A 26,028-nucleotide genomic window follows, 5' to 3' on the forward strand; every position below is an offset into this window, starting at 1 on the left:
GAGAAACCGCCTTCCCTCTACGAGCACGCCCAGACGCACGCGCAGCTCCCCAGGGCTAGCGCGTCTGCTGCTAGGCAACGGCAGCGCGTGCTTTGGAAGGCCCCAGGACGGTAAGCTCCGGGCTGCCTGGGGCGCGGGGCGCGGGGCGCATGGTCGGGAGCGCACGGGAGGACAGCGGAGCCTGGCTGGCGGCGGCTGGCGGGAACGGTGGGAGCGCCGAGCCTGGCCGCGGATTTCCGCCTCGTGCTCAGCGCCCGCCCAGGTCCCCAAACTCCTTGGTAGGTTCCCTGGTGCAGGTTCTGCCCCTGGTCGTTCCGTCTAACCGGCCCCGCGGTGCTCCCGGATGAGGCCTCCATAAACCTCGGAGACGCCAAGGGCCGGGTGCGGACCGCGGGGCGGAAGCAGCAGAGCCCTGGCTAGGCCAACAAGTGCGAGCCGGACGTCCCATGGGGTACAGGTGCGCGAAAACCACGGGTGCTCATCGACCTGCCTGCTGCGCGCAAGGTCGATATCAGACAGCACCTGGTTAGCAGACCCTTGGGAACTCGGGAAAGCCCTCAAACCGACGTACTCCTCTCCCTGCTCCCTCTAGCGCCGAGGAGGTGGGAGCAGCGCGTAAAGGAACCTCCCTCTGACGCCTGCCTCTGCACCGCCCCGCTGGTCTTTGTGGCAGATCTTCAGCCCAGATCGGCTTGCCTGGGGGTCGCATTTAGGCGTGAGCCCTTTAGAGAAGGTGCTTTATGCTGACCAGGCTGGTCACACCTAAGCAGCAGAGCAGTTGACCAGTAAGTCAGTGAGGGGACAAGCCCTGGAGACTCAAAACTGACCCTTCTGCTCTCTGGAAGGATGCTTTATGGGAATAAAGGCAAAGTAGGTCTGTACCTGCCTATAGTTTGGGCCCTGTGGGATTCTACACCTTCCTGTGCTAAATGTATTTGTATGGCTGTGTCTTGGTTATTTTTCTCATTGCTGACACAAAATACCTGACACCCGAAGTTAAAGGAGGAAAGATGTATTTAGCTCAGGTTCAGTCCATAGTCAGCTGGCTCCAAGGCAAGGTAGAAGAGCAGCATCATGGAGAAGCAACAGTTCATGGTAAGGCAGGCAGAAGGCAGCCTGCCTTTTCCTGTTACCCTATCCAGGCTACAGCCTTTTATGTGGTACCGACCACACCCAGGGATCCGCATCCTTAATCTCAGCAACACATCCTAAACCCAGCCACCTCTGAAGAGTTCCCCCTATGACCACATGAAGTTGGGGAGGGGGGAGGCTTGGATACAAGCCATAACAGGCTGCTTAGTCATCTTTCTTATTTTTTTCATAATCTTGACATTTGGAAGAGTACAAATCAGTTGCAGACATTCTCAGATTGGCTTTGTTTGATGTTTTAATTAGATCTAATTTTGCATTTGTACAGAAAGATGTTATAGTGCATATGAAGGAAATTCCATCAGGAGGCATGTGACATCACTGTGTCCTTCATTGATGATATCTAATTTGATCACTTGGCCAAGGTTTTGTTTGTCTAATTTTTCCACTGTAATTTTTTTTTATTTTCCTTCGTCACTAGGAAGAAACTGAGACATATGAACTATGTCTTTTTCCCCATTTATTTACTTACAGTTTTCATATGCATTCATGAATATGTATTGTGTTTCATGAGATATAATCTGTGAGAGTTGTTACAATTAAAATGGAGTCCCTAAGGCCAAGTCCTAACAGTCAGTCTATGAATGAAGCTGTGAGCTTATGAAGGAGGGATTCTCCTCCACTTGTGCCTGGTAACAAGAACTGTTGCAAGATTCTAGCAGAACCACCTCCTGCACAAAGGCCACCACAGTATTACAGTTTAGACCCAAAATGTCTCTTAGAAATCTGTGTTTGCAAGAGGACTGGATCAGGAGGTGCCATACTAACCAGTAGACTGAGTCCTTGCTCAGTTTCAGCTTTTTATTATCTCTACTAGTCATCTAATTATTATGAGGCACATAGTCAAGTTTTCCTTCATCAGTGAGTTATTCCTCATCTATTTAAACCAAGATTCAGAAAGCCTGAGGAACTTGCCGAAGATCACAAAGCTGTAATTGGCAGCTTACCAGGACTGGAACTCGGTTGATCTTGGAGTCCATGTTCCTAGTGCTCTACATTATTGTCACTCCTACCTTCACATTCTAATTTGGACCACATTACCTTTCTCTTGAAATTTGATTAATAACAAGTCTTGGGGCACCAACACATTCTAAGTAGCTTCTTACTTAAGCACTAGAGTGAAATACTGTGTTAGCAGTAGCTGCAGGGCACAGCATTTCCCTTCTCTGTCTTATCTAGAGCGTTTCCATGGTCCTTAGTAAAATCTTACCTACGTTATAGACTATAGTTTCCAATCTCATAATAGCACTTAGATGGATGTTTAGAGCACACCTGTTCAGTCACTTTCTGCCTTTTCAAGGCTACAAATGGGTGGAGAAGATAGAGACATTGGCCACCCCAATCCTGAAGCACCACTCTCCTTTCATACCTGATGAGCCCTAGGTCTGTTGTACCTAATCTAACTGAAGAGCTTTAGAGAAAAGTTCATTTGAATGTAAGCATGATTGGAAAGTATGTATTCATTAGTTCTTTTAACAAGGGTAGCATTATGGCGTGGAACTCAAAGTCTCCCAAAGACCATGTGGTAAAAGGTGAGGTCACCACCTGTGGCAGTACTGAGAGATGGTGAGACCTTGAAGAGGTGGTTCCAAGTCAAAGGACTTTAAGTCCACCACATTTAGCACCATGCTAGAATCTTCATCACACATCCAAAGCAGTGGAACCATGGACAGAAACCTCTGAAACCATGAACCAAAAACACGTATTTCCTCTTTTAAATTGATTTGTCCCAGGGATTTGTCACAGTGATACAAAGGAGGCTACAACAGAAAATTGATTCCAAGAAATAAGGTAATTGTTGTGATTATCCTTGACAATATGGTTCAGATGCCTTTGGAACTGGTTTTCAGGAGGAATATAGAAACATTTGGAGGAGGAGGCTAAAAAAGCTTGGGATGGTGTAAGCAGAACAATGAGCAGCAGTTCTAGTAAGTGCTCGGAAGTCCAGAATGCTGACAGGAATGATGGGAGTAAGTCCCAGGCTTGTGAGATTTCAGATTGGAATGGAACTATACTGGGAATTGGATTAGAGACCAGGCATGTTACATTCTGGCAAAGAACTGGTTTATATTCTGTCTTAATCCCTTAAACTTTGTATAAGCCAGTATTTAAAGGTGATGAGCTAATTTATCTGGCAGAGATTACTTCCGAGCAGCAGAGTATTGAGGCCGTGGCCTATATACTTCTGGCTGGTTTTAGCCAGATTTATACTAAGAATCAGGAGCAAAAAGCAAAGCAGAAATATTAGAAAAACTTGCAGAAAATCCTGAATAAAGTTATGTCCAAGAACAATGTGGTCATTAAAGAATTTAATGCTGCTTAAAAAACAAAAAACTCAAGTGTTTTGCATAGGGAGAATAAGAAAGATGCTTTAAGGTTTGTTCCTTCTGTAGCAAGCTCAAACCTTGAGGTGGTTGGCTATTACAGATCTACCCAGGAAATAGTTTTCTATGAATTTATTTCCCTACATCCATCCATCCATCCATTCAGAGGTCACTGCAGCCATGGTCCAGCCAGGCCCAGCTACTGCTTGAGCTGGCAGCTGACTTCAGTATCATCCACATGATATGGGCTTTATAGGGATGTAGAGTGCAAGAGTTGTAGGGTCATGAAAACTCATTCAGATTTAAAAGAAATGCCTGAAAGGCCAAAATGTGTGGCAGAATTGGAGTCCCTATGAGTAGCCCCAACAGGGCAATGTGTGAACCTTGAGAGTGATGTTGAAGCTACAGTGGAGGCCCAAGGAAGTTAAGAGATGCTAAGGATGTAGAATGCGGTAAGTAGAGCTAACCCAAAGGAGAGGCCATGTAGGCCATGTGGGCTGCAGCCAGCAAGGCCAAAAAGTTGCCCAAGCCCCTTGTTGTAGCTCACATCATGCCACTGTGTGCCCCCGATACTGGGACTTAGAGCTACCGGATTTAAAGTTTTCCCTGCTGGATTTCAGTTTTGTTTTGGCCTGATTTCTCCTTATTATCTTCTTATTCCTCTTTTTTAGAATGGGAATAGTTACCCTATACCATTGTATCTTGATATTTTAATCACCAGCTGCTGAGACCCAATACCTAAAACCCACAACTTGAAGGAGGAAAGGTTTGTTTTGGTTCACAGTTTTGGTGCATGATCAGCAGGCTCCAAGGCAGAAACAGGACGGCAGAGGGACACAGCAGAGGAAAAGGTGCCCAACCCTTGTTAGGCAGGAAGCAGAGCGAGAGGGGAGGAGTGGAGGCCCAGAATATACCCTCTATGTAACGCTTCCAGTGGTCCTCCAACCCGCCTCCTCACATTCAGCTGTGAACTCACCCATGGATTCACTCCACAGATGAGTTTAGCACCCCGTGATCCACTCACCTTCCAAGCACATGAGATTTTTGGAGGCATACATAAAGTATTTTAGAGGTAAACCAGAATACATGGTCTTTTGATTTTTATAGGGGCTCACAGCTAATATTTTCCCTAATTATCAGAGGACACTTAAGACTTGTAAGCTATGTTAACACTGTTTGGGGACTTTTGAAGTTGAACTGAATAAATGTTACATTGTGAGATAGACATGAGCCTTTGGGAGCTGGGGCAGAATATTATGGTTTAGATCTTAAATATTTCCCAAAGGTCATGTGCTAAACACTTAAACACCTGCCTGTGACACTATTGGGAGCTGGCTGAACCTTTAAAAGATGAGGTCTAGTGAATAAAAGTAAGGTCACTGTGTGTGTACCCTTGAAGGAGACTGTGGGACTCTGGCCCCTTCCTCTCTTTCTGCTTCAAAGCCACCATGAGGAAAGCTTCATATGTTCCCCACCAAGATGTCTTACTTCACAACAGGTCCAAGCAACCATGGACTAAAACCATGAGCCAAGTAAATGCTTCTTCCTTATCAGTTGATTATCTCATACTTTATCATAGTAATGACATGCTAACTAACATAGATGGACACTAGATACATTTATATTTATCCTGAAAGAAATCAAACTTCATTATAATGCATTGTTTTGAAAACTCAGATTACATTTATAAAATATGCTCTCTCTTTTGCTATTTCATAGGACTCCAAGATGGAATCTGATTACTTGAAAAGGTGCTTTGGAAATAGCCTGACCCAGGCATTGGCAGAGATAGCAAAAGTTCAGCCCAGTGATCCAATAGAATATCTGGCTCACTGGCTTTATCATTACAGAAAAATTGCAACAGACAAAGAAAAGGTGTGTTTGTGATCCAGTCTGTGTGGAGAGGGCTCAGCTTCCTAGGAGTAATTTGAAATCCAAGGCAGAAACCTGGAGCTGGCTTGTAGAGTTTTATGGTTCATCTACTTCACAGAGATTACACAGGCCTAACTGTCTCAGGAGTGTGGACAGTCTTAGGGCTAAAAGCAGAGCAAATGAGGTGGGTGGTGGCGTTGGTGGAGCTCCCACTAGGCTAATGCTAGCTCCAGGAGGAAGTTTGATAGGCTTAAGGGTCTCAGGTCTGTGCTTCAGGTGCTAAGGCTTTTATCTGCTGACTGCATTGTGCTGTGGCATCACCCCAGGATAGGCAAGAGAAGATCCAGCTACATGAAGAATATCACTGTAGCCTGAAGGAAAAGGAAATGATGGAAATTCTGAAACAAGAAGAGTGTCAGATACAACAGAAATATGCAGAGTGTCACAAGGTAAAAGGTGGGATTCACAGGGCCCCGTGATCGGCCCAGGGACCCACGGCAGCCTGGACAGGACACTTGGAGCTCCCTTTGCCCATTTCCCTGAACAGTCACACGTTTACCTCAAAACCAATCTTACATTTCTTGTGAAAGAAAAAAGGGACATATTAGAAGACCAGGTTCATTTTAGATTTCAGGAACTACCATGCATAATACTGGCTTGAAAATTCATATTATTTTTTCAGTACTAGGGGTTGAACCCAGAGACATTGTGTCACAAAGCTACATCTCCAGCAAACTTTGTTTTTGAGACAAGGCCAAGCTAACTTGCTCAGGCTGGCCTCTAACTTGTGGTCCTCCTGCCTCAGTCTCCCAAGCACCTGGGATTAAGGTGTGCACCTCAAACGTGGGCCAGATTCTTCTTTTAACTTTGTTCATCTAAAGTAAATGTTTTATAATGTAAAGTTCTTTAGTCCTTTTCAAAAAATTATTCAGTATTTTTCAGAAACTAAGTATGGTTGTTACTAGTTTAACTTCAAATATGTATTTTATTTCATATTACTTGTATACTTATTATGAAGCGTCAGACGACTCCTGTATGCTATTGTAGTAACAGACTAAAATAGTTAGAAACAACTATTTTTTCATCAGTCTTTTGTCTCCCATGATCTTTTCTTTAATCTTCTAAAAAAGAAGTATTTTGCCATTTTATGCTTTTCCACAAAGTATATGATCCCTGATTAGAAAAATCATTTAATTAGAGTGTTGGGCTTGATATCTGATCTTTTCTTCATTAGCACTGTGCATTCAAATCTTCAATGCAGTCCTATTCAGTTCACTAATTTTTGCTTCCAAAGCCAGTTTTGAAAACATAGAACTGTTAAGCTCAGTTACATTTATTCTCAATATCCTCATAGACAGTTGATACATTTTTAAGGCTGCATATTTTATAAAAAGGTGAAATCAAGATGAAGATAGTTTATACTTTTGACAATTGTCAAAGGATATTCTGTCAAGGATCCATTCTTTGAGCAACTACTTAGAGAATGTTGAAGTGAGGATCATTAAGCAAACCTTATACCACCTCTCTGCCCACTCTGATCATTTCTGTCATTGCTAACAGAAACATACAAGTGTGGAATGACTTCAAAATCCCACCCTCACTTATGGTAACTTTTTTTTAAAGCAAACTTTGCTTACACCAGTATTTTATATGGTTCCTTTGTCTTGCACCTTGTAGCACCTATACCAATATCCCTTAGCAAGATTTAGATGAACTGGGTACACATGTTACTGTAAACTAAGTAGCTGGAGGGAAATGTGGGGTTAGGAGAGACAGCCCAGGAGGCTGCAGAGAGATGATTTCAAGCTTGAACGTAGCCTAGACATCTTGGTTACTTTGCAAGACCCTGTGTCAGAGAGAGGTGGGGGGGAGGAGAGAGAGAGAGAAGAGAAGAGGAGGGGAGGGGAAGAGAGAAGAGGAGAGGAGAGGAGGGGAGAGGAGAGGAGAGGAGGCGAGGGAAGAAGAGAGAGAAACGACCTGGGGATGGAGGTGGTGTGAAGGTTCTGTGTTCAATCCCCAGGAATGCGAAAAAAAAAGAAATTTTAGGTAAGTAAAAGGTATCCCTTCTCCCTCTCTCTTTCTCTCTTAATGTTCTGGGGTTTAACACCAGGGCCTTCACTACGTCCCAGCCCACTTTTTATTTTTTATTTTGAGACAGGGTCTCACTAAGTTGCCCAGACTGGGCTCAAATTTGTGATCCTCGTGTCCTAGGCTTCCCAAGATTCTAGGCAGCAGGTCCTACCATGCCTGGCTAGGTATGTAATTCTTTTGCCAGTGTGACGCAAAGGCCATTGTAAAGGATGACAAAATGAAAGCCAGCATTTCTCCTAAAGTATGCTCAAGTTCTCAATATTAGACAAGAGGCACATGCAAGCTATGGTTATAGAAACTGATTCCTTGTGTTAGAAAGAAACAAGACAATCCAGGAGTGAGTTAAAACAAAGCCAGATAAATTGCTTGCCTGGGGAGGGAGAGCCACTTCATCAAGGTGAGTTAATTTCCAAGTAAATTTGAAAGAGCTAGATAAAAGGCAAAGAGGTAATGGTACATCAAATCATACAAGAGTCTTAAGTTCTAGTTTCTGGTTTATGCAAGATGCGTTATAAACTCTTCCCTGCTATTGATCACATTCACATGTTGTCTCTAGAATTCAAATCCCTGGTTTCAAACAGGCCCCAACCTGGTTTCATCACTTGGTTTATTTGCACATACTCCATGCTTTGCAAGGTTGTTCTTTGCTTTCACCTTAGCAAGTCTGTGGGTGCCCCAGATTGAATACTACTAGTCTACTGACCACGTCTAAAGAGCAGAAACAAACCGGGAGTGGTGGCACTTGCCTGTAATGCCAGTACTCTGGAGGCCAAGGCAGGAAGATTGCTGCAAGTTGGAGGCCAGCCTGGGCTACAACATGAAGTGAAGGCTAGCCTGAACTATAGAGCAAGACCCTGTCTCAAAAAAAAGAGAGAACAAAAATAGTGCACGGTGTAAAAGAAAAAGAAAAAGGAAAGAAAGACAGAGACAAGTGAAATGAAAGGAAATAGAGACAGAGTGCTAGGTGTAGTTGGCATCATGTTCAACTGCAGGACTCAAAAGAGCTTCAAGGAGGAGGTATCATTTGAGTCCAACCTAGAAGAGAGCTGGCAGAGGCTGTCTTGTATTGATTTCTGTTCATTAACTAAAGGAGCTTTGAGTGAGTAAATCATAATTTTATTTCTAAGGCAGAGAGCAATTCCTTACTGTTTGTGGGGATTTGGATCCCACAGACGTTTTAGAATATATTTTCAAAGCAGTACAAGTGTCTGCTGCATCAACTCAACATTGTGAAACTAGCAATGTCCTCTGGACAATGCGGGCAGTGCTTCGCAGGGCTGTCTGTGTGGCTTAGGACCACCATGAAATGGTCCTGTGGGGCACAGGCAGCTCTGCGATGGATGTGTTCAGTGCAGCATAAATTTCCAAGGATGCCTATCTTAGCCAGGGACTCTAATGGCACATGCATTAGACTGCTGACATTGTTTCATAGGTCACTGAGCCTTTTGTCCATCTCCTTTTTCCCTCTGTACCTCATTTTACATAACCGCTATTGGTCTGCATTCAGGTTTTCTTTTTTTTTTTTTTTTTTCATAATATCCAATATTGTACATAGGAATGTCCATGAAATTTTTTTTCCCACTTTAATGGGAAATTTTTTTTTATTTAAGAGGAAAAAGAGAAAAACACAAAACAAACCAAAGCGGCGTAAGGGTACACGCAATACAGAACTACAAAACAAAACAAAACAAAACAAAAAAACATTAACAGTAAGAAATTACCTGCTAGTAGATTACACACTATTTTCTTGAAAATAGTTCCTCAAATCACAGTATCAAAGAATACAAGGTGGACATTCAAACAGGGAGATTGCAAACAGCTGTCTTCAATGTTCCAAAAACATTGATAAAGTCAGCTATTTAACACCCCCAAACACACTTGCTGTTATATCCGTTAGAGCTCTTTTTCTTTTTCTTTTTTTTTCCCCTCTCTTTTTTACAACAAAATTTACACATCTTGGATTTTATTACTCCTTAGTGCTTATTACTTTCTTGGGGGGGGGGGAAGAATACAGTCAAATACGGCAAAACAAAGCTGTCAGTCAATACCAAGGATAAACATAGCACATGGTGTAGAACAGAGTACAAGTTTATCAACAATGGTTATCAACGTTGTCCCTTGTTTCCTTAAAAAGAATTGTCTATCTTATTAGATATTATAAAGTTGGACAAAACAGTAGAGAACAAGACCAATAAAACTTAGGCATTGTAAACATTACAGGACTTCCAAAGAAGACAATAGTCAAACCAGAATGGGTATCTTAGTGAATCTTATTGTCTTCAAAGTAGTTGCCTATGTCTTCAAACTTGATACTATCATATAGAATGGAACAGAGTCTAATCAGTCAAAACAAGATCGTGGGAGTACTACAGGACTTCAAAACAAGTTAATAGGAAATCGAAAAGAGTTACTATTTATATATCCTAATTTTTTTTGAATTTTTTCTTTAATTAAGACAAACATAAGAAATAACTAATTTTTTTTTGAAACAATAAGGGGGAGATTGAGATAAAACAGGACATAACAATATAACAATAGAGGTCACAGCATGACTGTTTCAACAACCTAGTACTTCACCACCTTATAACCTGACTTAATAGTAGTTACCATAGTGTCTTTTTCCTTGAAATATTTGGGTAAAACTTCATATACTCTAGCTTCAAATATTTTCATATCAAGAAGCCCAGAATAAAGACTTTCTAATTAATGAGTGAAAACTTTATAAGGCTTCAAGGCCACCTAATGGGGAATCATGATTACCACATATTTTTATATATTTGAATCATTATTTACATTAGGGAAACTATTCGGTATTCACACATGCGAGATTGATTTATTTCACTAATGAGTATGGTCTCAAGCTGCGCACATTTATTGATAAATATCTCAATGTGATCCTTCTTTATAGCTGAATAATACTCCATTGTATAGAAATACCACAACTTTTTTATCCATTCCTCAGTTGATGGGCACTTGGGTTGTTTCCAAGATCTGGCGATTACAAATTGTGCTGCTATAAACATAGGTGCACATATATCACTGTGGTATGATGCTTTCAGTTCTTCTGAGAATATGCCTAGAAGTGGAATAGCTGGAATAAATGGGATTTCCAGTCCCAACTTTTTGAGAAATCTCCAGACAGATCTCCACAAAGGCTGTACCAGTCTACACTCCCACCAGCAGTGCAGGAGAGTTCCTTTTTCCCCACAGCCTCTCCAGCATTTGTTGTTGGTTTTCTTGATCCTGGCCATTCTTTCAGGAGTGAGATGGTATCTCAGTGTGGTTTTAATTTGCATTTCTCTAATGACCAATGATGATGAGCATTTTTTCATGTATTTATTTACCATTTGCATTTCTTCATCTGAGAATTGCATATTCATCTCAGATGCCCATTTTTGGATTGGATCTTTGAATTTCGGAGGTCTGAGTTTCTTTAATTCTTTATATGTTTTAGACAAGAGGCCCTTGTCTGAGAGAGAGTTCACTAAAATCTTTTCCCAGTTTGTGGGTTTTCTTTTCACTATGCTGGAGATTTCTTTTGACATGCAGAAACTTTTTAATAAGAAGTGGTCCCAGTTATTGATTCTGGGAAGTATTTCCCGTGCGGTTTGAGTACTGTTCATGAATTCTTTACCTACTCCTATGTCTCCAAGGTTTCTACCTATTTTGTCTTCCAATAGATTTAGTGTTTCTGTTTTAATATTCAGATCTTTGACCCATTTAGATTTTAATTTAGTACATGGTGATAGACATGGGTCTAGCTTTAGTTTTCGGCAAATGGAGAGCCAGTTTTTCCAGCACCATTTATTAAAGAGACTGTCGTTCTTCCAGTGAACCTGCTTGGCTCCTTTATCAAAAATAAGGTGGTTGAGTGTGTTCGTAGTTGTGGTTGTATCTTCTAATCTATTCCACTGATCTTCAGCTCTGTTTTGATTCCAATACCATGTTGATTTTACTACTGTTGCTTTGTAGTATAACTTCAAGTCAGGGATTGTGATGCCTCCTGCTTTGTCTTTGCTGCTTAGAATTGCCTTTGCGATTCTAGGTCTCTTCTGGTTCCAGATGAAATTTAGGAGTGATTTCTCTAGATCTATAAGGTATGTTGATGGTATTTCTAATGGGATTGCATTGAATCTGTATAACAGTTTTGGGAGAATGGCCATTTTCACAATGTTTGTTCTTCCTATCCATGAGCAAGGGATGTCTTTCCATTTTCTGAGATCATCTTCAATTTCCTTTTTCAGTGTATTATAATTTTCACTGTATAAGTCTTTCACTTCTTTCGTAAGAGTAATTCCTAAATATTTCATTTTTTTGCTTGCTAATGTGAATAGTCCAGTTTCTCTTATTTCCCTCTCTGTAATTTTGTTGTTCATGTATAGGAATGCTATTGATTTCTGAGTATTGATTTTGTATCCAGCCACATTACTGAATTTATTTATTGTATCTAAGAGTATTTCAATGGAGTTTAGGGGGTCTTCTATGTAGAGTATCATGTCATCTGCAAACAATGATAATTTAACTTCTTCTTTTCCTATCTTTACCCCTTTTATTTCTCTTTCTTGCCTAATTGCTCTGGCTAGTACTTCCAGTACTATATTAAATAGGAGTGGTGATAAAGGACATCCTTGTCTTGTACCCGATTTTAAAGTAAAGGCTTTCAATTTTTGGCCATTTAGTATGATGCTGGCTGTTGGTTTGTCATAAATGGCCTTTATTATATTGAGGTAAAGACCATTTATTCCAATTTTCTGTAAAGTTCTTATCATGAATAAGTGTTGGACCTTATCGAAGGCTTTTTCTGCATCTATAGAGATGATCATGTGATTCTTATTTTTGGCTTTATTGATATGGTGGATTACATTTATTGATTTGCGTATGTTGAACCATCCTTGCATTCCTGGGATGAATCCCACTTGGTCATGGTGTATAATCTTCTTGATGATTTGCTGGATCCTATTTGCCAATATTTTATTGAGGATTTTTGCATCTGTGTTCATTAGGGAGATCGGTCTATAGTTCTCTTTTATAGTTGGGTCTTTCTCAGGTTTTGGTACTAGAGTAATATTTGCTTCCAGGAATGACTTAGGAAGGATTGCTTCCCTTTCAATTTCATTGAATAGTTTGAGGAGTGTCGGCATTAGGTCCTCTTTATATTTCTTGTAGAATTCTGCGGTGAATCCATCTGGGCCTGGGCTCTTCTTGGTGGGCAAGGACCCAATTACATTCTCAATTTCATTAGCAGAGATTGGGTTATTCAACAGTTTTATATCCTCTTGATCTAGCTTTGGTACTTCATATGCTTCTAAGAATTTGTCTATTTCTTCTGTGTTATCAAACTTTTGAGAGTAGAGGTTTTCGAAATAGGTGTTGATGATCCTCTGTATTTCTATTGGGTCTGTAGTGATTTCTCCTTTTTCATTTCTTATTGCATGAATTTGAGCTTTTTCTTTCCTTTTTTTAATAAGGTTGGCTAGGGGCTTATCGATTTTATTTATTCTTTCAAAGAACCAACTCTTTGATTCGTTGATTCTTTGGATTGTTTTCTTAGTCTCTATTGCTTTGATTTCTGCTCTGATTTTTATAATTTCCTCTCTTCTTTTGGCTTTGGGCTTGACTTGCTCTTCTTTTTCTAGCTGTTTGAGGTGTAGCATCAAGTTATTTATTTGTATTCGTTCTGTTTTCCTGATGTGGGAACTCAGTGCAATAAATTTTCCTCTCAGAACAGCTTTCATTGCATCCCACAGATTCCGGTAAGTTGTATCTGCATTTTCATTTTCTTTTAGGTATTGTTTAATTTCTTCTTTAATGTCTTCTGTGACCCACTGATTACTCAAGAGTGTGTTATTTAGTTTCCATGTGTTTGCGGAATTTTTGCAGTATCCTTTGTCATTAATTTCTAATTTCAGAGCGCTATGATCCGATAATATGCAAGGGATGATTTCAACTCTTTTGCATTTGCTTAAATATGTTCTGTGAGCTAATATATGGTCTATTTTAGAAAATGATCCATGTACTGCTGAGAAGAATGTGTATTCTGATGTTGTTGGGTGGAACATTCTGTATATGTCTATCAAACCCATTTGTTCACAGGTGTGATTCAGTTCTGTTATTTCTTTGCTCATTTTCTGTCTGGTTGATCTGTCCCTTGGTGTCAGTGGTGTATTAAGGTCTCCTGTTACAATTGTGTTACTGATAATTTGAGTTTTCATTTCTGTTAATAATTGTTTTATATAACTGGGTGCTCTGGAGTTTGGTGCGTATATATTTAAGATAGTTATCTCTTCCTCTTGGAGTTTTCCCCTTACGAGTATGTAGTGACCTTCTTTGTCCTTTATGGTCATTGTTGGTTTAAAGTTCACATTGTCTGCAAACAGAATGGCTACTCCTGCCTTTTTTTGGATTCCTGCTGCATGAAGAATTGTTTTCCATCCTTTGACTTTCAGTCTGTGAGTATCTTTCTGGGTTAGATGGGTTTCCTGTAAACAGCATATGGTTGGATTTTGTTTTTTGATCCATTCTGCTAGTCTGTTTCTTTTGATTGGTGCATTGAGACCGTTTACATTAATGGTTATTACTGTTAAATGCTGGTTAATTGTAGGAATGTTATCTCTCCGCTGTTGCATCTTTATCTTTCGGTTCTGTTTAATTATTTGCTTTGCTTAGTGGTTTTTTCCTTTGTGTATCTAAACTGTCTTTCAATATTTTTTGCAGGGTTGGTTTGGTGTTCATGAAGTTCTTCAGCTGTTCTTTGTCATGGAAGTATCGTATTTCACCATCTATTTTGAATGATAGTTTTGCAGGATATATCAGTCTTGGTTGGAAATCATTTTGCTTTAGGATCTGGAATACTTCACTCCATGCTCTTCTTGACTTTATCGTTTGTGCTGAGAAGTCTGCTGTGATTCTGATAGGTTTTCCTTTATAAGTGATTTGTCTTTTCTCTCTGACAGCTTTTAATAATCTATTCTTGTGTTGGATTTCTGGGATGGTGATTATTATATGTCTGGGTGTAGTTTTATTTTGGTTATGACTGTTTGGAGTTCTATATGCTTCACTGATCCTGATGTCAGTTTCTGATCTCATGCTTGGGAAATTTTCAGCTATTACTTCTCTAAATATCCTCCTGACATCCTTCATGTTGTCTCCCTCTCTTTAATTAATCCCTATCATTCTTATGTTATTCTTCTTTGCATCGTCTTGCAGTTGTTGAATTGTTGTTTCCTGGTTCCTTGTTATTTTCAAAAGATCTTTCCTTTCCTGTTCACTAGCTGCAATCCTGTCTTCAAGGTCTGAAATTCTATCTTCACTTTCATTAAGGCGGTTTTTACAGCTTTCAGTGGAGTTTTTTATTTCCTGTATATCTCTGTGCATCTGCATTAGGTATTCTGTTTGTTTCTTATATTGCTCGTCTAGGGATTCTATCTTTTTGTTTAGTTCCTCCAATTTTTTATCTGTGTTTTCTTTAGATATATTTAGAGTCTCTTTCATTTCTTTTATCATTTCTTCTTTTATCTGGGAGATTATTTCGAGTTTGAATTTCTTTAAAGCTTCCTGGAGTTGCTTGTCAATTTCAGTGGCTATTGTGTCCGATATATGAGGTGGATGGGATATATTTTCTTCTATATACATTGCTCCTAGGGTTTCTTGAGATGGGCTGGAGGTTTGAGGTTGTACTTTGGTCTTTCGTTTTGTCATTTTCCTATATTTCTGTGTTTCAAGTGTTATTTGAAAGCTTCCTCAGGATCTGTTGAAAATCCCCTTCTATGTTTGGAGCTACTGAGACTCTGGCGCCGCGCTACTCCAAGCCATTAGGCCTACAGAACCAGTGGCCCTCCTCTGCCTTGCTCAGAACTCCGCAGTTCCAGACAAGCTGGGCCTCAGGGACACTGTGCGCCCACCTGCCCCTTGGAAGCTCCACAGTTCTTCAATCGCAGCCAGGTTAGGGTACTCACCACAGGCCGCAGTGCTTCAGGAACCTGTGGACCCTCCCTGGTTGCAGAGATATCCAGAGTCCTCCAGACACGCAGAGAGGCCAGTGAGGGCACCCCAGATCTGCCCAGCTCCTCCTCTGCAGACCTATGGCCAGGCGCGGCAGCTAAACAGGCTGGGCTAGGCTGGTAGTGTGGGCCAGCCCACCTATCGGGAGCTCAGCAGGTCTCCAAATGAAGCCGGGAATGGGGAGGCTGATGTGGAAGCCTCAAACCCACCTGTCTCCTTCACTGCACCTGGAAGCCTGAGGGAACTCCAGCAGTCTGGGCGCAGAAATCCAGAGTCCTCCAGACACGCAGAGAGGCCAGTGAGGGCACCCCAGATCTGCCCAGCTCCTCCTCTGCAGACCTATGGCCAGGCGCGGCAGCTAAACAGGCTGGGCTAGGCTGGTAGTGTGGGCCAGCCCACCTATCGGGAGCTCAGCAGGTCTCCAAATGAAGCCGGGAATGGGGAGGCTGATGTGGAAGCCTCAAACCCACCTCTCTCCTTCACTGCACCTGGAAGCCTGAGGGAACTCCAGCAGTCTGGGCGCAGATATCCAGAGTCCTCCAGACACGCAGGGAGGCCAGTGAGGGCACCCCAGATCTGCCCAGCTCCTCCTCTGCAGACCTATGGCCAGGCGCGGCAGCTAAACAGGCTGGGCTAGGCTGGTAGTGTGGGCCAGCCCACCTATCGGGAGCTCAGCAGGTCTCCAAATGAAGCCGGGAATGGGGAGGCTGATGTGGAAGCCTCAAACCCACCTCTCTCCTTCACTGCACCTGGAAGCCTGAGGGAACTCCAGCAGTCTGGGCGCAGAAATCCAGAGTCCTCCAGACACGCAGAGAGGCCAGTGAGGGCACCCCAGATCTGCCCAGCTCCTCCTCTGCAGACCTATGGCCAGGCGCGGCAGCTAAACAGGCTGGGCTAGGCTGGTAGTGTGGGCCAGCCCACCTATCGGGAGCTCAGCAGGTCTCCAAATGAAGCCGGGAATGGGGAGGCTGATGTGGAAGCCTCAATCCCACCTGTCTCCTTCACTGTACCTGGAAGCCTGAGGGAACTCCAGCAGTCTGGGTGCAGAAATCCAGAGTCCTCCAGACACGCAGAGAGGCCAGTGAGGGCACCCCAGATCTGCCCAGCTCCTCCTCTGCAGACCTATCTGTCCATGAAATTTTTAAAGGTATTTTTTCTCTTCAGTTCTGTAATTTCTATCTAGTTCTTTTTCATATAACTTGCATTTTTCTGCTGATATACCCTAACTTTCAATAATTATGTCCATTTTTCCCTCTTAAATTTTTGAAAATATTTTATGGATGTTTCAAATCCTTGTCTGCTAACCCTACCTATGTCATTCATTCCCAGGTCTCTTTCTATTGAATGCTTTTTCTCTAGCTTATGACTCAATATTTCCCTACTTTTTCACATATCCAGTAAGTTTTTCTTGTATACTGAACATGGTAGATATATTTTGTTGGGTTGTCTAGATTATACTATTTTACTTTAGAAGATATTGAGTATGTTCTAGAAGGAAGTTAAATTGTTGGTGAATCACTTTGGTCTTAGCATGTTTGGTTTCATGGCTTATCAGTATGTTTGTTTCAGTTCTGTCCCTAGTCAGTAGTAGGGCAGTACTAGCAGTAATGTGTTCATTCACTCCTGAATAACTTTTTTTTTCTGTTTAGGAACAGATTTCCACAGAGAAGGCCACAATCATGCAGGATAACAAAAAACCTTTTGAGAAGGGGGCCTTGGAACAAGAATCCTTGCCAGATACTTTTGATAGGATTCCAACAGTGCCTCAACGGAGTTCTCCTTCAGAGTCAGCCAGCCAGACTTAGCAGACCTTTGACACACCACAGAAGACATTTCCTCCCGAAGTTACTCTTCAAATGCCTCCTCGCTCCAAATCCCCTCCCTAGAGGATCAGAATGGAGAGAATTTGAAGGATTTCTATTAATTCTGCAAGCCAAGAAAATGATTAACAAGATGAGCTCTTGCCTACACCAAGACTTGAGGGTCTGTGAAAAGGGGTGTCAGAAGGTTCTCTCCAGCCCAAGGACTGGTCTGCTAGCCAGGAAATCCCAAAATCATGACAAAAGTTGCACTAGTTGTAGGATTAAATCAATTCACAATAAGGATCAAAACAAGTGACAAAACTGATGAGACTTGTTTTATTATTTTGATTTTTTAGATTACACGGTAAAACGCATCCCATGAGCTCGTGCCTTAATATCAGCTGCTTTTTGTAATCAGGCCTCTTGAGATATTTGCACATGTCCTGGAGACTTCCTATGTCACTAATAGTAGGTAGTTTTTTTTAACTGTTAATCACTATCTTTATGTTTTTCTACTATGATAAAATACACATAATATAAAATGTACTCTTTCTCCCATTCTTGAGTTTCAGTTCAGTATATTACGTGCAATCATATAGTTGTTAACCATCAACAATCGCTGCCAAAAACTTTCCATCTTACAAAGCTAAAATCTCAAGCCTATTAAGTAATAACTCCCTATTTCATCCTCTGCCTGTACTCTAGAAATGGCCATTCTGCTTTTCTGTTTCTATACTATCCTGAGTATCTCATATAAGTGGAGTCATACAGTATTTATCTTTTTGTAACTTATGTTATTTAGTATAATGTTCATCCACATTGTATCACGTGCCAGGGTTTTCTTCCTTTTTAAGGCTGAGCCATATTCCACACTGTGTATGGACCACATAGACTGTCAGTCTGCATTTGACCACCACACTCGTGCGATGTGTGGAATAAATAAGAAGAAAACTGAAGAAAAATGGGTCATTGATTAAGTGAAGATACTAAGAGTTAGGAGTGTGGGAAATCCATGAGGGTGGTCAGGTTTCTGGCTCAAGTACCATGGAGTATAGGGTGACTTTTCCTGCAACATAAAGGAGGAGGAGCGTGTGTGGACATGCTGAGTATGGGGCACCTATGAATAGAACAGTTGTGCACAAACGCAGCAGGAAGGTATTATACACAGGATGTGTAAGAAGAGGCGAGAGCTTCAAGGACCATCTTAGAATTCTTTCTACTGTACACACGACTCTTCAGAAAGTAGTAAGCTGCATCAGAGATATACTGTGAAAGGGTACTGTAGGAACTGGGAGGCAGTCAGTGGCCAGAGTTGATGAGGACCATGCCGTGGAGGAATCCCCCCATGAGCAATGATGAGAAGACGCTGGGAGGAGACCACCTGTGGAACGATGCAACTTGATATATGGGCTGTGATGAGCCACATAAATAGGCATCAGCTGAAAGGCAGTGGCAGGCCTCTGCATGCTAGGATCTCTGCTGGGCCACTCTGGCTCCCTTCCCTTCCTTGAAAGATGGAGAGACTGAAGCAGGGACCTTACATCAAGGGAGCATGGGTATAGGAACTGTGCTGGCAGCTCAGTTACCCCAAGGGTCAGCAGCATCTGCCCTCTGCTGTCTTGGCTGCTACTGAGATAAACACCATCAATCCAGCCAACTCTGCTTCTGATGATTCTTAAATTACATTTTTCACTGACTTTGTAATTCTGGATTATATATTGTTGAATTGTCATGTAGTTGTCCATAAACTAAAGACTGAACTGAGAATGAGTGACATTCATAAAGAATTATATGAGTGCTAACCCACACACAATGGCACATACCTGTAGTCAAAACTACTGGGGACTCTAGCACAGGCGGTCTCTTGATCCCTGGACTCCAATGGTAGCCTGGACCACATAGCAAGACAGCATGGAGTGGGGAAGGAAAGAAGAGGAGAGAGTCAAGGGAGGTGGAGAGAGAGAGAAGAGAAGGGGAGCGCCAGGGAGGAGAAGGTGTCAGGAGAGCGAATAGTGGGTGTGGGCATGTATACCTGTAATCCCAGCGCTCTAGAAGGCTGGGGCAGAAGGATCACAAGTTTGTTCCCTCTCAAAACAATTTACCAATTCAATAAGACCCTGTCACAAAATACAATATAAAAAGGGCTTGGGATGTAGCAAAATAACTCAGTGAATGTTTCATGGTGGTACATGTCTGTAATCCTAGCACTCAGGAGGCTGAGGCGAGAGGCTCGCCATGAGTTCAGGACCAGCCTGGGCAATATAGTTCAAGATCACCTTGAATGCATAGTGAAACCCTATTTCAACCCTCTTCCAAAAAGAGTATTAGGCAAAAATGCAAAAATTTGTATTTTTTATCAATTGTTTCTTTCATTGTTTTTAACTCCTGATTGTATAGGATTCTGTCAGATAGTCTATGGTTATAGCTATGTGTGTGTACACATGTTAGGGATAGAAACATTTCCTTAACCTCCAGCCTAGTGTCCCATTGCTCCTTCCCACTTGGCTGTACAGCCCGGTTGCCCACTGTGAGTATCACAAACTTGCTGTGTGGTCCTTCTCAGAGATCAAGGATGCTTTCAGACCTGGAGTAGAACAATCAGCCTGAAAGAGAGGCTGCTGGTGGCCAAGTGCTGACACCATGTCTCACTGGGAAACCTGTATTTGCAATTAACCAGAGCCAATGAGCCTGTGGACTTTCCTGAGTGTGTGCTGGCCCTCAGAGTGCGTGAACAGCAAAGGCCCTGGAACAGTGATTCTCAAGCTGTGGTGTGTGCTCAACTCTGCTCGGGACTTGGGCAGCTGGCTGGCCAATTCTTTTACTGTATCTGGGGCAGGGCCTGAACCTATACCTCTACCAGTGTTCTTGGAAATGTCAACAGAATTACAGTGTCCAAAGAACTAAGTAGCAAAGAGCTAGACTAGCATTTCTCAACCCTGGCACCACTGACATTTTTGGACCTTCTTCACTGTGACAGAGTCTATTATAAGATGTTTGGTAGCATCCAGAGACTCTGCTCCTTGAACACTGGTAAAACTCACACACCCAAGTAGTAACAACCAGAAATGTCCCCTGACATTAAAAATGAAAGATGACCAATATTCCAGTCTACCTGGCACTCAGTTTTCCGGGAAATACTTTCAGAGTTAAAATCCAGGACAGTCCTAGGAAAAACCAAGACAACTGGTCATTTTATTTAAGGACAAAATTACCTGCCTTTAAAAGTCACTGTGTTAGCCACTGTACTACACCTTCTAATTTGGGTTTATTGGTAGCTTCTTTTATAAGTGATCATTTTCTCTTTGTAAAAATATGTGGCAGTGTTAGGAGGAAAACATTTGTTGGACAAGATAATGAAATGCTATAATTTGCAAAGCTGATTCCTCACTTCAGGTGATTACAATGGTAATGGAAATGCAATTTGCTTTATTTTCTGCCTAAGTTTCAAGAATATTTTCCTTTAAAAAATTAACTCTAATGGGTTATTAGTGGAAATAATTAAATCTTAGGTCAGAGACATGTTAAAGGAATAGATCTGAATGGCTTTAGACTTGGATTTTACTAGAGAGGGCATTATGTCCACACACCAGGAAGGTATGAGACTTATCACTTATATAATAGGCTTTGCGGAAGAGCAAGAGGTCATCCCAAACTGGCCAGAGAAGAGCTTGAGACCCTCACAGAGAGGAAACTGTCATGGGTTGTATTTGGTAGGAGGTAGTTCCGAGCAGGAGCCCTGTTCACAGGATGTAGCTCTATAGCAGAGGGCAGGCCAGGGAAACTGCCTTTGAGCACTGAACTCTGTTGTAAAGTACTCAGGGGCTAAGTAATTTATACTTACAATTTGTACCATGTAGGGTGGTTTATAGCCAGACTTTCCAGAGTCGCTGGCAAAGGCAAGAGGATTTTAAAATACTCAAAAAGAATTATGGGGCTGATTTTTGGTAGGAAAGGCTGGCTCCACATTTGAAAATCAGCTCATCTTTTCATCAAATAAACAAGCTAAAAAAAGTCACCTGATCATTTCAATAGAAGCAAAAAGATTTGACAAATCTAATACCCCTTCACCCATGATAAAAACTCTCAGTAAACTAGGATTGGAGAATACCTTCCTCAAATTGATAAAGAATATTGATTTTAAAAAAGCCTATAGCTAACATCATTCTTAATGATTAAAAAACTAGCATTTTCTCCACTAAAATGATAAAGCAACAATGTCCCCTCTGATCACCTTTTCCAACATTATAGTGGAAATCACAGCTAGTACATAAGACAAAAATGAATATAAAGATGCATTGATTGGAGAGAAAGAGGTACAATTGTCTCTGTTTAAACCTCATGATTGTCTATGTAAGAAATATGAACAAACCAATAAGTAATAACAGCAGGGTTACAGGGCAGGACTGCAGTACAAGAGTCAATCACTGTCCTGTGTACACGCAATGAACAAGTGGAATCTGAAATGAAAAACAAGAAATATTTCAGGATAAATCTAAAATACATACTTACAAGTGTAAATACATATGAATATATTACCTATGAAAACTGTAAGATTTGAATCAAACGAAGGGACTAAACAGAGATATTCCATCTTCAAAGATAGAAAAATTCAATTCAAAGATATGATCGCAAAACATGGTATTTTAAACTTTTTTTTAGAATTTGTTACAGTTGAAGACACATCACCACCAATCTTCAGAATATTCCCCCTTGCTTTGAACATGCTCATCCATTGTTTCTGAAGCAGCTCTGGAGTCCTCTTTCATGAGTGTCTTTAGTTGCACAGTTGCCCTAAACCAACTAAAGCACCTGCCTCCTGTGGCCACTGTGTCTTGGGGAAGACCCAGGAGTGGCACAGTAACAGATCTAGTGGCTACGGCAGATCAAGAAGATGCACTGTAATGTTTCTACAATTTGCCTTTTTGCTGGCCGGCACTCAGAGAATTCACTGTATTTTTTCACACCTGTAAAGCCACTCAATGACATCAAAAATTATATGTATTTACAGTTTTCAGCATTAGCCTGAGATAAAGCCAAGCCTTGTGGCAGAAGGCTATGCTAGCACAGAGCTTCTCCGGCTGCGGAAGCCCACCTAGAAGAAAAGGCAGATGGAAATGACCCGGGAGAAAGCGGAAAGAGCTAAGACAGGGCCACATTTCCTTCAACAAGGACCCCTCTGAGTTCCCACTTCCTTCCAGAATGCCTCCTAGAGTTCTAGCCTCATCAAGGCATTCATCCCCCAATGAAGTTACAGCCCCACTGAAAGCTCCAGATCTAAACACAGGAGAACTTAGAGGGAATTTAGGTCTAAAATGACCTAAACTATAATACCTTTTGAAAGATTCTCACATCCTTGGTAACAGGGGACTGTGAATCAGTACCACATGAAAATACTATTACACCCATCAAATGGCTCTACCCAAAAAGTTAGACAGCAAAAGTATATTTGTGAAGATATGGAAAAATTATATAAATATTGTAGCTGCTTTGGAAAACAGTTGAATTGCTACCCTGAGAAGCTGAAAAGCTGTTGTGAGAGCCACTATTTCATATGTAGGTATATATTTCATGCTTAGCTATATATACACACAGTCGCACAAAACTTTACAGGATTATTCATAGCAGCATTATTCATATAGCCAAAAGGCAGGAATATGCAGATGTATGACAGTCAGTGAATAGATAAGTGAAATGTGGAATATTCATACAGTGCAATATTATTCACCCATTTAAAAGAAGTACTTGATGAGAATGAGGCATAGTGGCATGTGTGTAAACCCAGAATTTGGGAGGCTGAGGCAGGAAGATCAAGAGTTAGAGGTCAACCTGGACTATCTCAAAAGAAATCAAATGATTGAAAACAATTTTTAAACTGTTAAAGTAGGTAATATTAATGAAGCTTGAAAACATGCTAAGTGAAAGAAGCAAATGCAAAAGACTCCATCCATTTACATAAGACATTTACAGTAGGCAAATCCACGCAGATGGGCCTTACCAGCTGCCGGGGTGCAGAGTGGCTGTGGTGGTGATGCACTTGGTGTTCAGGATGATAAAACGGTCCTCAGGCAGTGGTAATAAAGCAGGCAGGCCCCTTTTATTCTACTCATATTTTCCAGTTTGCCCCATGTCATACAGCCTCTTTACTTGTGGTTCAAAGATGCCTGCAATTCACTTCCTGGTTCTTCATCCACGTCCACATCTTGGGCACTGTAAGTTTCTGTTTCCCATTAGACCCGCCAGTTTCCCAAAGTCACGGGACTGCCCTGCCCTATCAAAAACCTACGTGTTCTGCTGCTGTACTTCCTGCCAGTAAAAGTCCATAAAAACCCCAGACAGCAGAGAGCAGGACCTGGCTCTTTTGGAAACAATCCCAGCTAGGTCTACCAGTATTAATAAAGCTGTACGCTGCCTTCAAACCTCTTCAGGTGTTGTCCCTTTCCTGGTTCTGATTTGCCACAGCAATCATCCTGTAAAACTTTGTCAATATACTTAAAACTGCTGAATTATATACTTTAAATGATACGGATTTTGTAGCTGTGAATTATATCTCATTTTAAGAGAATTTGTTACAGATTATATAGAAATATTCAATTTTCAAAGACAAAATGTTAATAAAGAATAATATTGACAATATGCTAAGGTAATGACAAATATTTGGAAGAATGAGCACCAAAGTATGACTCATAGTGTTGTGGTGGTAAAGACTGGGCAACAATGGCTTTCACTTATGCGTTCTGTGATAATGCATCTCTCTAATGAGTATCCATTACTTCTGAACGTGAGGAAGAAGGCTGGTTCCTACCAAAGGCTGGCAATGGTTAATGACAAACCGCCTAAATGCAATGATCCCACAAGGTTATAACCGAGCCAAAAAGTCAGTGGCCTGGTGGACACGTGGTTGAACATGAAGCAAGAGAAAAACAAACTTCAGGAGAAGAAAAGCAGGGAGAAACCCCAGAGACTCATGCAGAAGTGTTAAGTAGATGCCTTTACCAACCTCCAAAAGCTCTTTAAAAAGTTTGAAAACATGGGCTCTAGTACTGAAATGTCTTAATTAACTGAGAGATTGTTCATGGAGCATTATTTTCTTTCAAGCAAATTCATGATGAAAAACAAAAGAGAAAGAAACCAAGCAAACCCCCATGCCCATGTCCTGAGCGGAGAGTTGCACATGCTACAAGGAGACCTTGGGAGGAGAGTAGAATGTCTGTGCTCACAGGAGGGGACAGCTGTGTGCGTGTCATTGCCCTGGAGACCTCCTAGTGGGACAGGTGCAAAGTGGAAATCAGGAACACTGATGATTCCCACTTTGGGTTGGCCTAGGCCAAAGTATGGGTTGGCCTAGGCCAAGGTATGTGTTGTGCTTTTCTTTTAAGTTTTAAAAGTAAAAATAAAATAAGAAAAAAAATTTAAAGGGAGAAGAGGCATATATAAAAATGATATGAATACATATGTACAGGAAAAGAATTTATAAGCTGTACAAGTTAATACTTTAAGCTAAGTATTATCATACTAGTCAAAACGTTTTTATAAAGTAACTCTACAAAGTATGAGTTACAGTAAGCCAACACTAATTACTGAAAAAAGAAAAACACTTTTTGACAAATGTAGGGTAGCCCAGGATTGCAGTGTTTATAAAATCCGCAAGTGGACAGTGGGGTCCTGGTCCTTTGCAACCATTAACTGCTCCCGGTCTGGCTTTTGTAGAGCAACTCCTGACCCCGCAGCTCCCTTCTTGTAAATACTCCACACAGGAGTATGCTTTTTAAAAAACCTTTTATACTACATTTTCACTATACCTTTTCCTTAGCTAGATGCACAAATGCTGACTGCTGTGACAGCTGCCTGTGGCACTAGAGCAGTACAATGCTGGACAGGCCTGTGCCTCCCATACGGGTATGTGGTAGGCAGCCTCATCTGGGTTCCCACGAGCCCATTCAAAGATGTTCACACAGCCTGTTGATGCGTTTCTTATATTGTTCATTCAAGGTTTCCATCTGTTTGCATTGTTCCTCTAATTTTTAAACTATGTCTTCTTTAGATGTGTTCAGAATTTCTTTCATTACATTCACCCATCTCTTCTTTTACCTGGGAGATTATTTCTGATCCTGTCTCAAAAAGATGAAGAAGAAGAAGAAGAAGAAGAAGAAGAAGAAGAAGAAGAAGAAGAAGAAGAAGAAGAAGAAGAAGAAGAAAAAGAAGAAGAAGAAGAAGAAGAAGAAGAAGAAGAAGAAGAAGAAGAAGAAGAAGAAGAAGAAGAAGAAGAAAGAAGGAAGAAAGAAGAAAGAAGAAAGAAGAAAGAAGATGAGGAAGAGGAAGAGGAAGAAGAAGAAGAAGAAGAAGAAGAAGAAGAAGAAGAAGAAGAAGAAGAAGAAGAAGAAGAAGAAAGAAGAAAGAAGAAAGAAGAAAGAAGAAAGAAGAAAGGAGAAAGGAGAAGGAGGAGAAAAAGGAAAAGAAGGAGGAGAAGAAGGAGAAGGAGGAGGAGGAGGAGGAGGAGGAGGAAAAGAAGAAGAAGAAGAAGAAGAAGAAGAAGAAGAAGAAGAAGAAGAAGAAGAAGAGGAAGAGGAGGAAGAGGAGGAAGAGGAAGAAGAGAAAGAAGAGGAAGAAGAGGAAGAGGAAGAAGAAGAAGAAGAAGAGGAAGAGGAGGAAGAGGAGGAAGAGGAGGAAGAGGAAGAAGAGAAAGAAGAGGAAGAAGAGGAAGAGGAAGAAGAAGAAGAAGAAGAAGAAGAAGAAGAAGAAGAAGAAGAAGAAGAAGAAGAAGAAGAAAAAGAAGAAGAAGAAGAAGAAGA

The 26,028-nt window shown here is 41.3% G+C and overlaps 1 protein-coding gene across 1 annotated transcript; it reads left to right on the top strand.

The window, feature by feature from the left end:
* The first annotated feature begins 120 nt into the window (after positions 1-120).
* On the top strand, positions 121-19,013 carry Dydc2 (DPY30 domain containing 2). The gene is made up of 4 exons (XM_013148637.3): positions 121-278; positions 5,193-5,348; positions 5,672-5,794; positions 17,087-19,013. Exons 1-4 carry the CDS (start codon positions 150-152, stop codon positions 17,240-17,242), a joined length of 564 nt encoding a protein of 187 aa, XP_013004091.2. The 5' UTR covers positions 121-149; the 3' UTR covers positions 17,243-19,013.
* Positions 19,014-26,028: the final 7,015 nt, after the last annotated feature.

This window comes from Cavia porcellus, unplaced genomic scaffold (genome assembly GCF_034190915.1).
Source record: "Cavia porcellus strain 051 isolate PalLab524CR breed Dunkin Hartley unplaced genomic scaffold, mCavPor4.1 scaffold_23, whole genome shotgun sequence".
Lineage (NCBI taxonomy): Eukaryota > Metazoa > Chordata > Mammalia > Rodentia > Caviidae > Cavia > Cavia porcellus.

Bases quoted from the DNA above. Each gene is read 5' to 3' on its own strand.
- Dydc2 (XM_013148637.3), top strand. From the start codon at position 150: ATGGTCGGGAGCGCACGGGAGGACAGCGGAGCCTGGCTGGCGGCGGCT. The intron at 279-5,192 runs GTAGGTTCCCTG...GCTATTTCATAG, and splicing joins CCAGGTCCCCAAACTCCTTG to GACTCCAAGATGGAATCTGA. The intron at 5,349-5,671 runs GTGTGTTTGTGA...GCATCACCCCAG, and splicing joins TTGCAACAGACAAAGAAAAG to GATAGGCAAGAGAAGATCCA.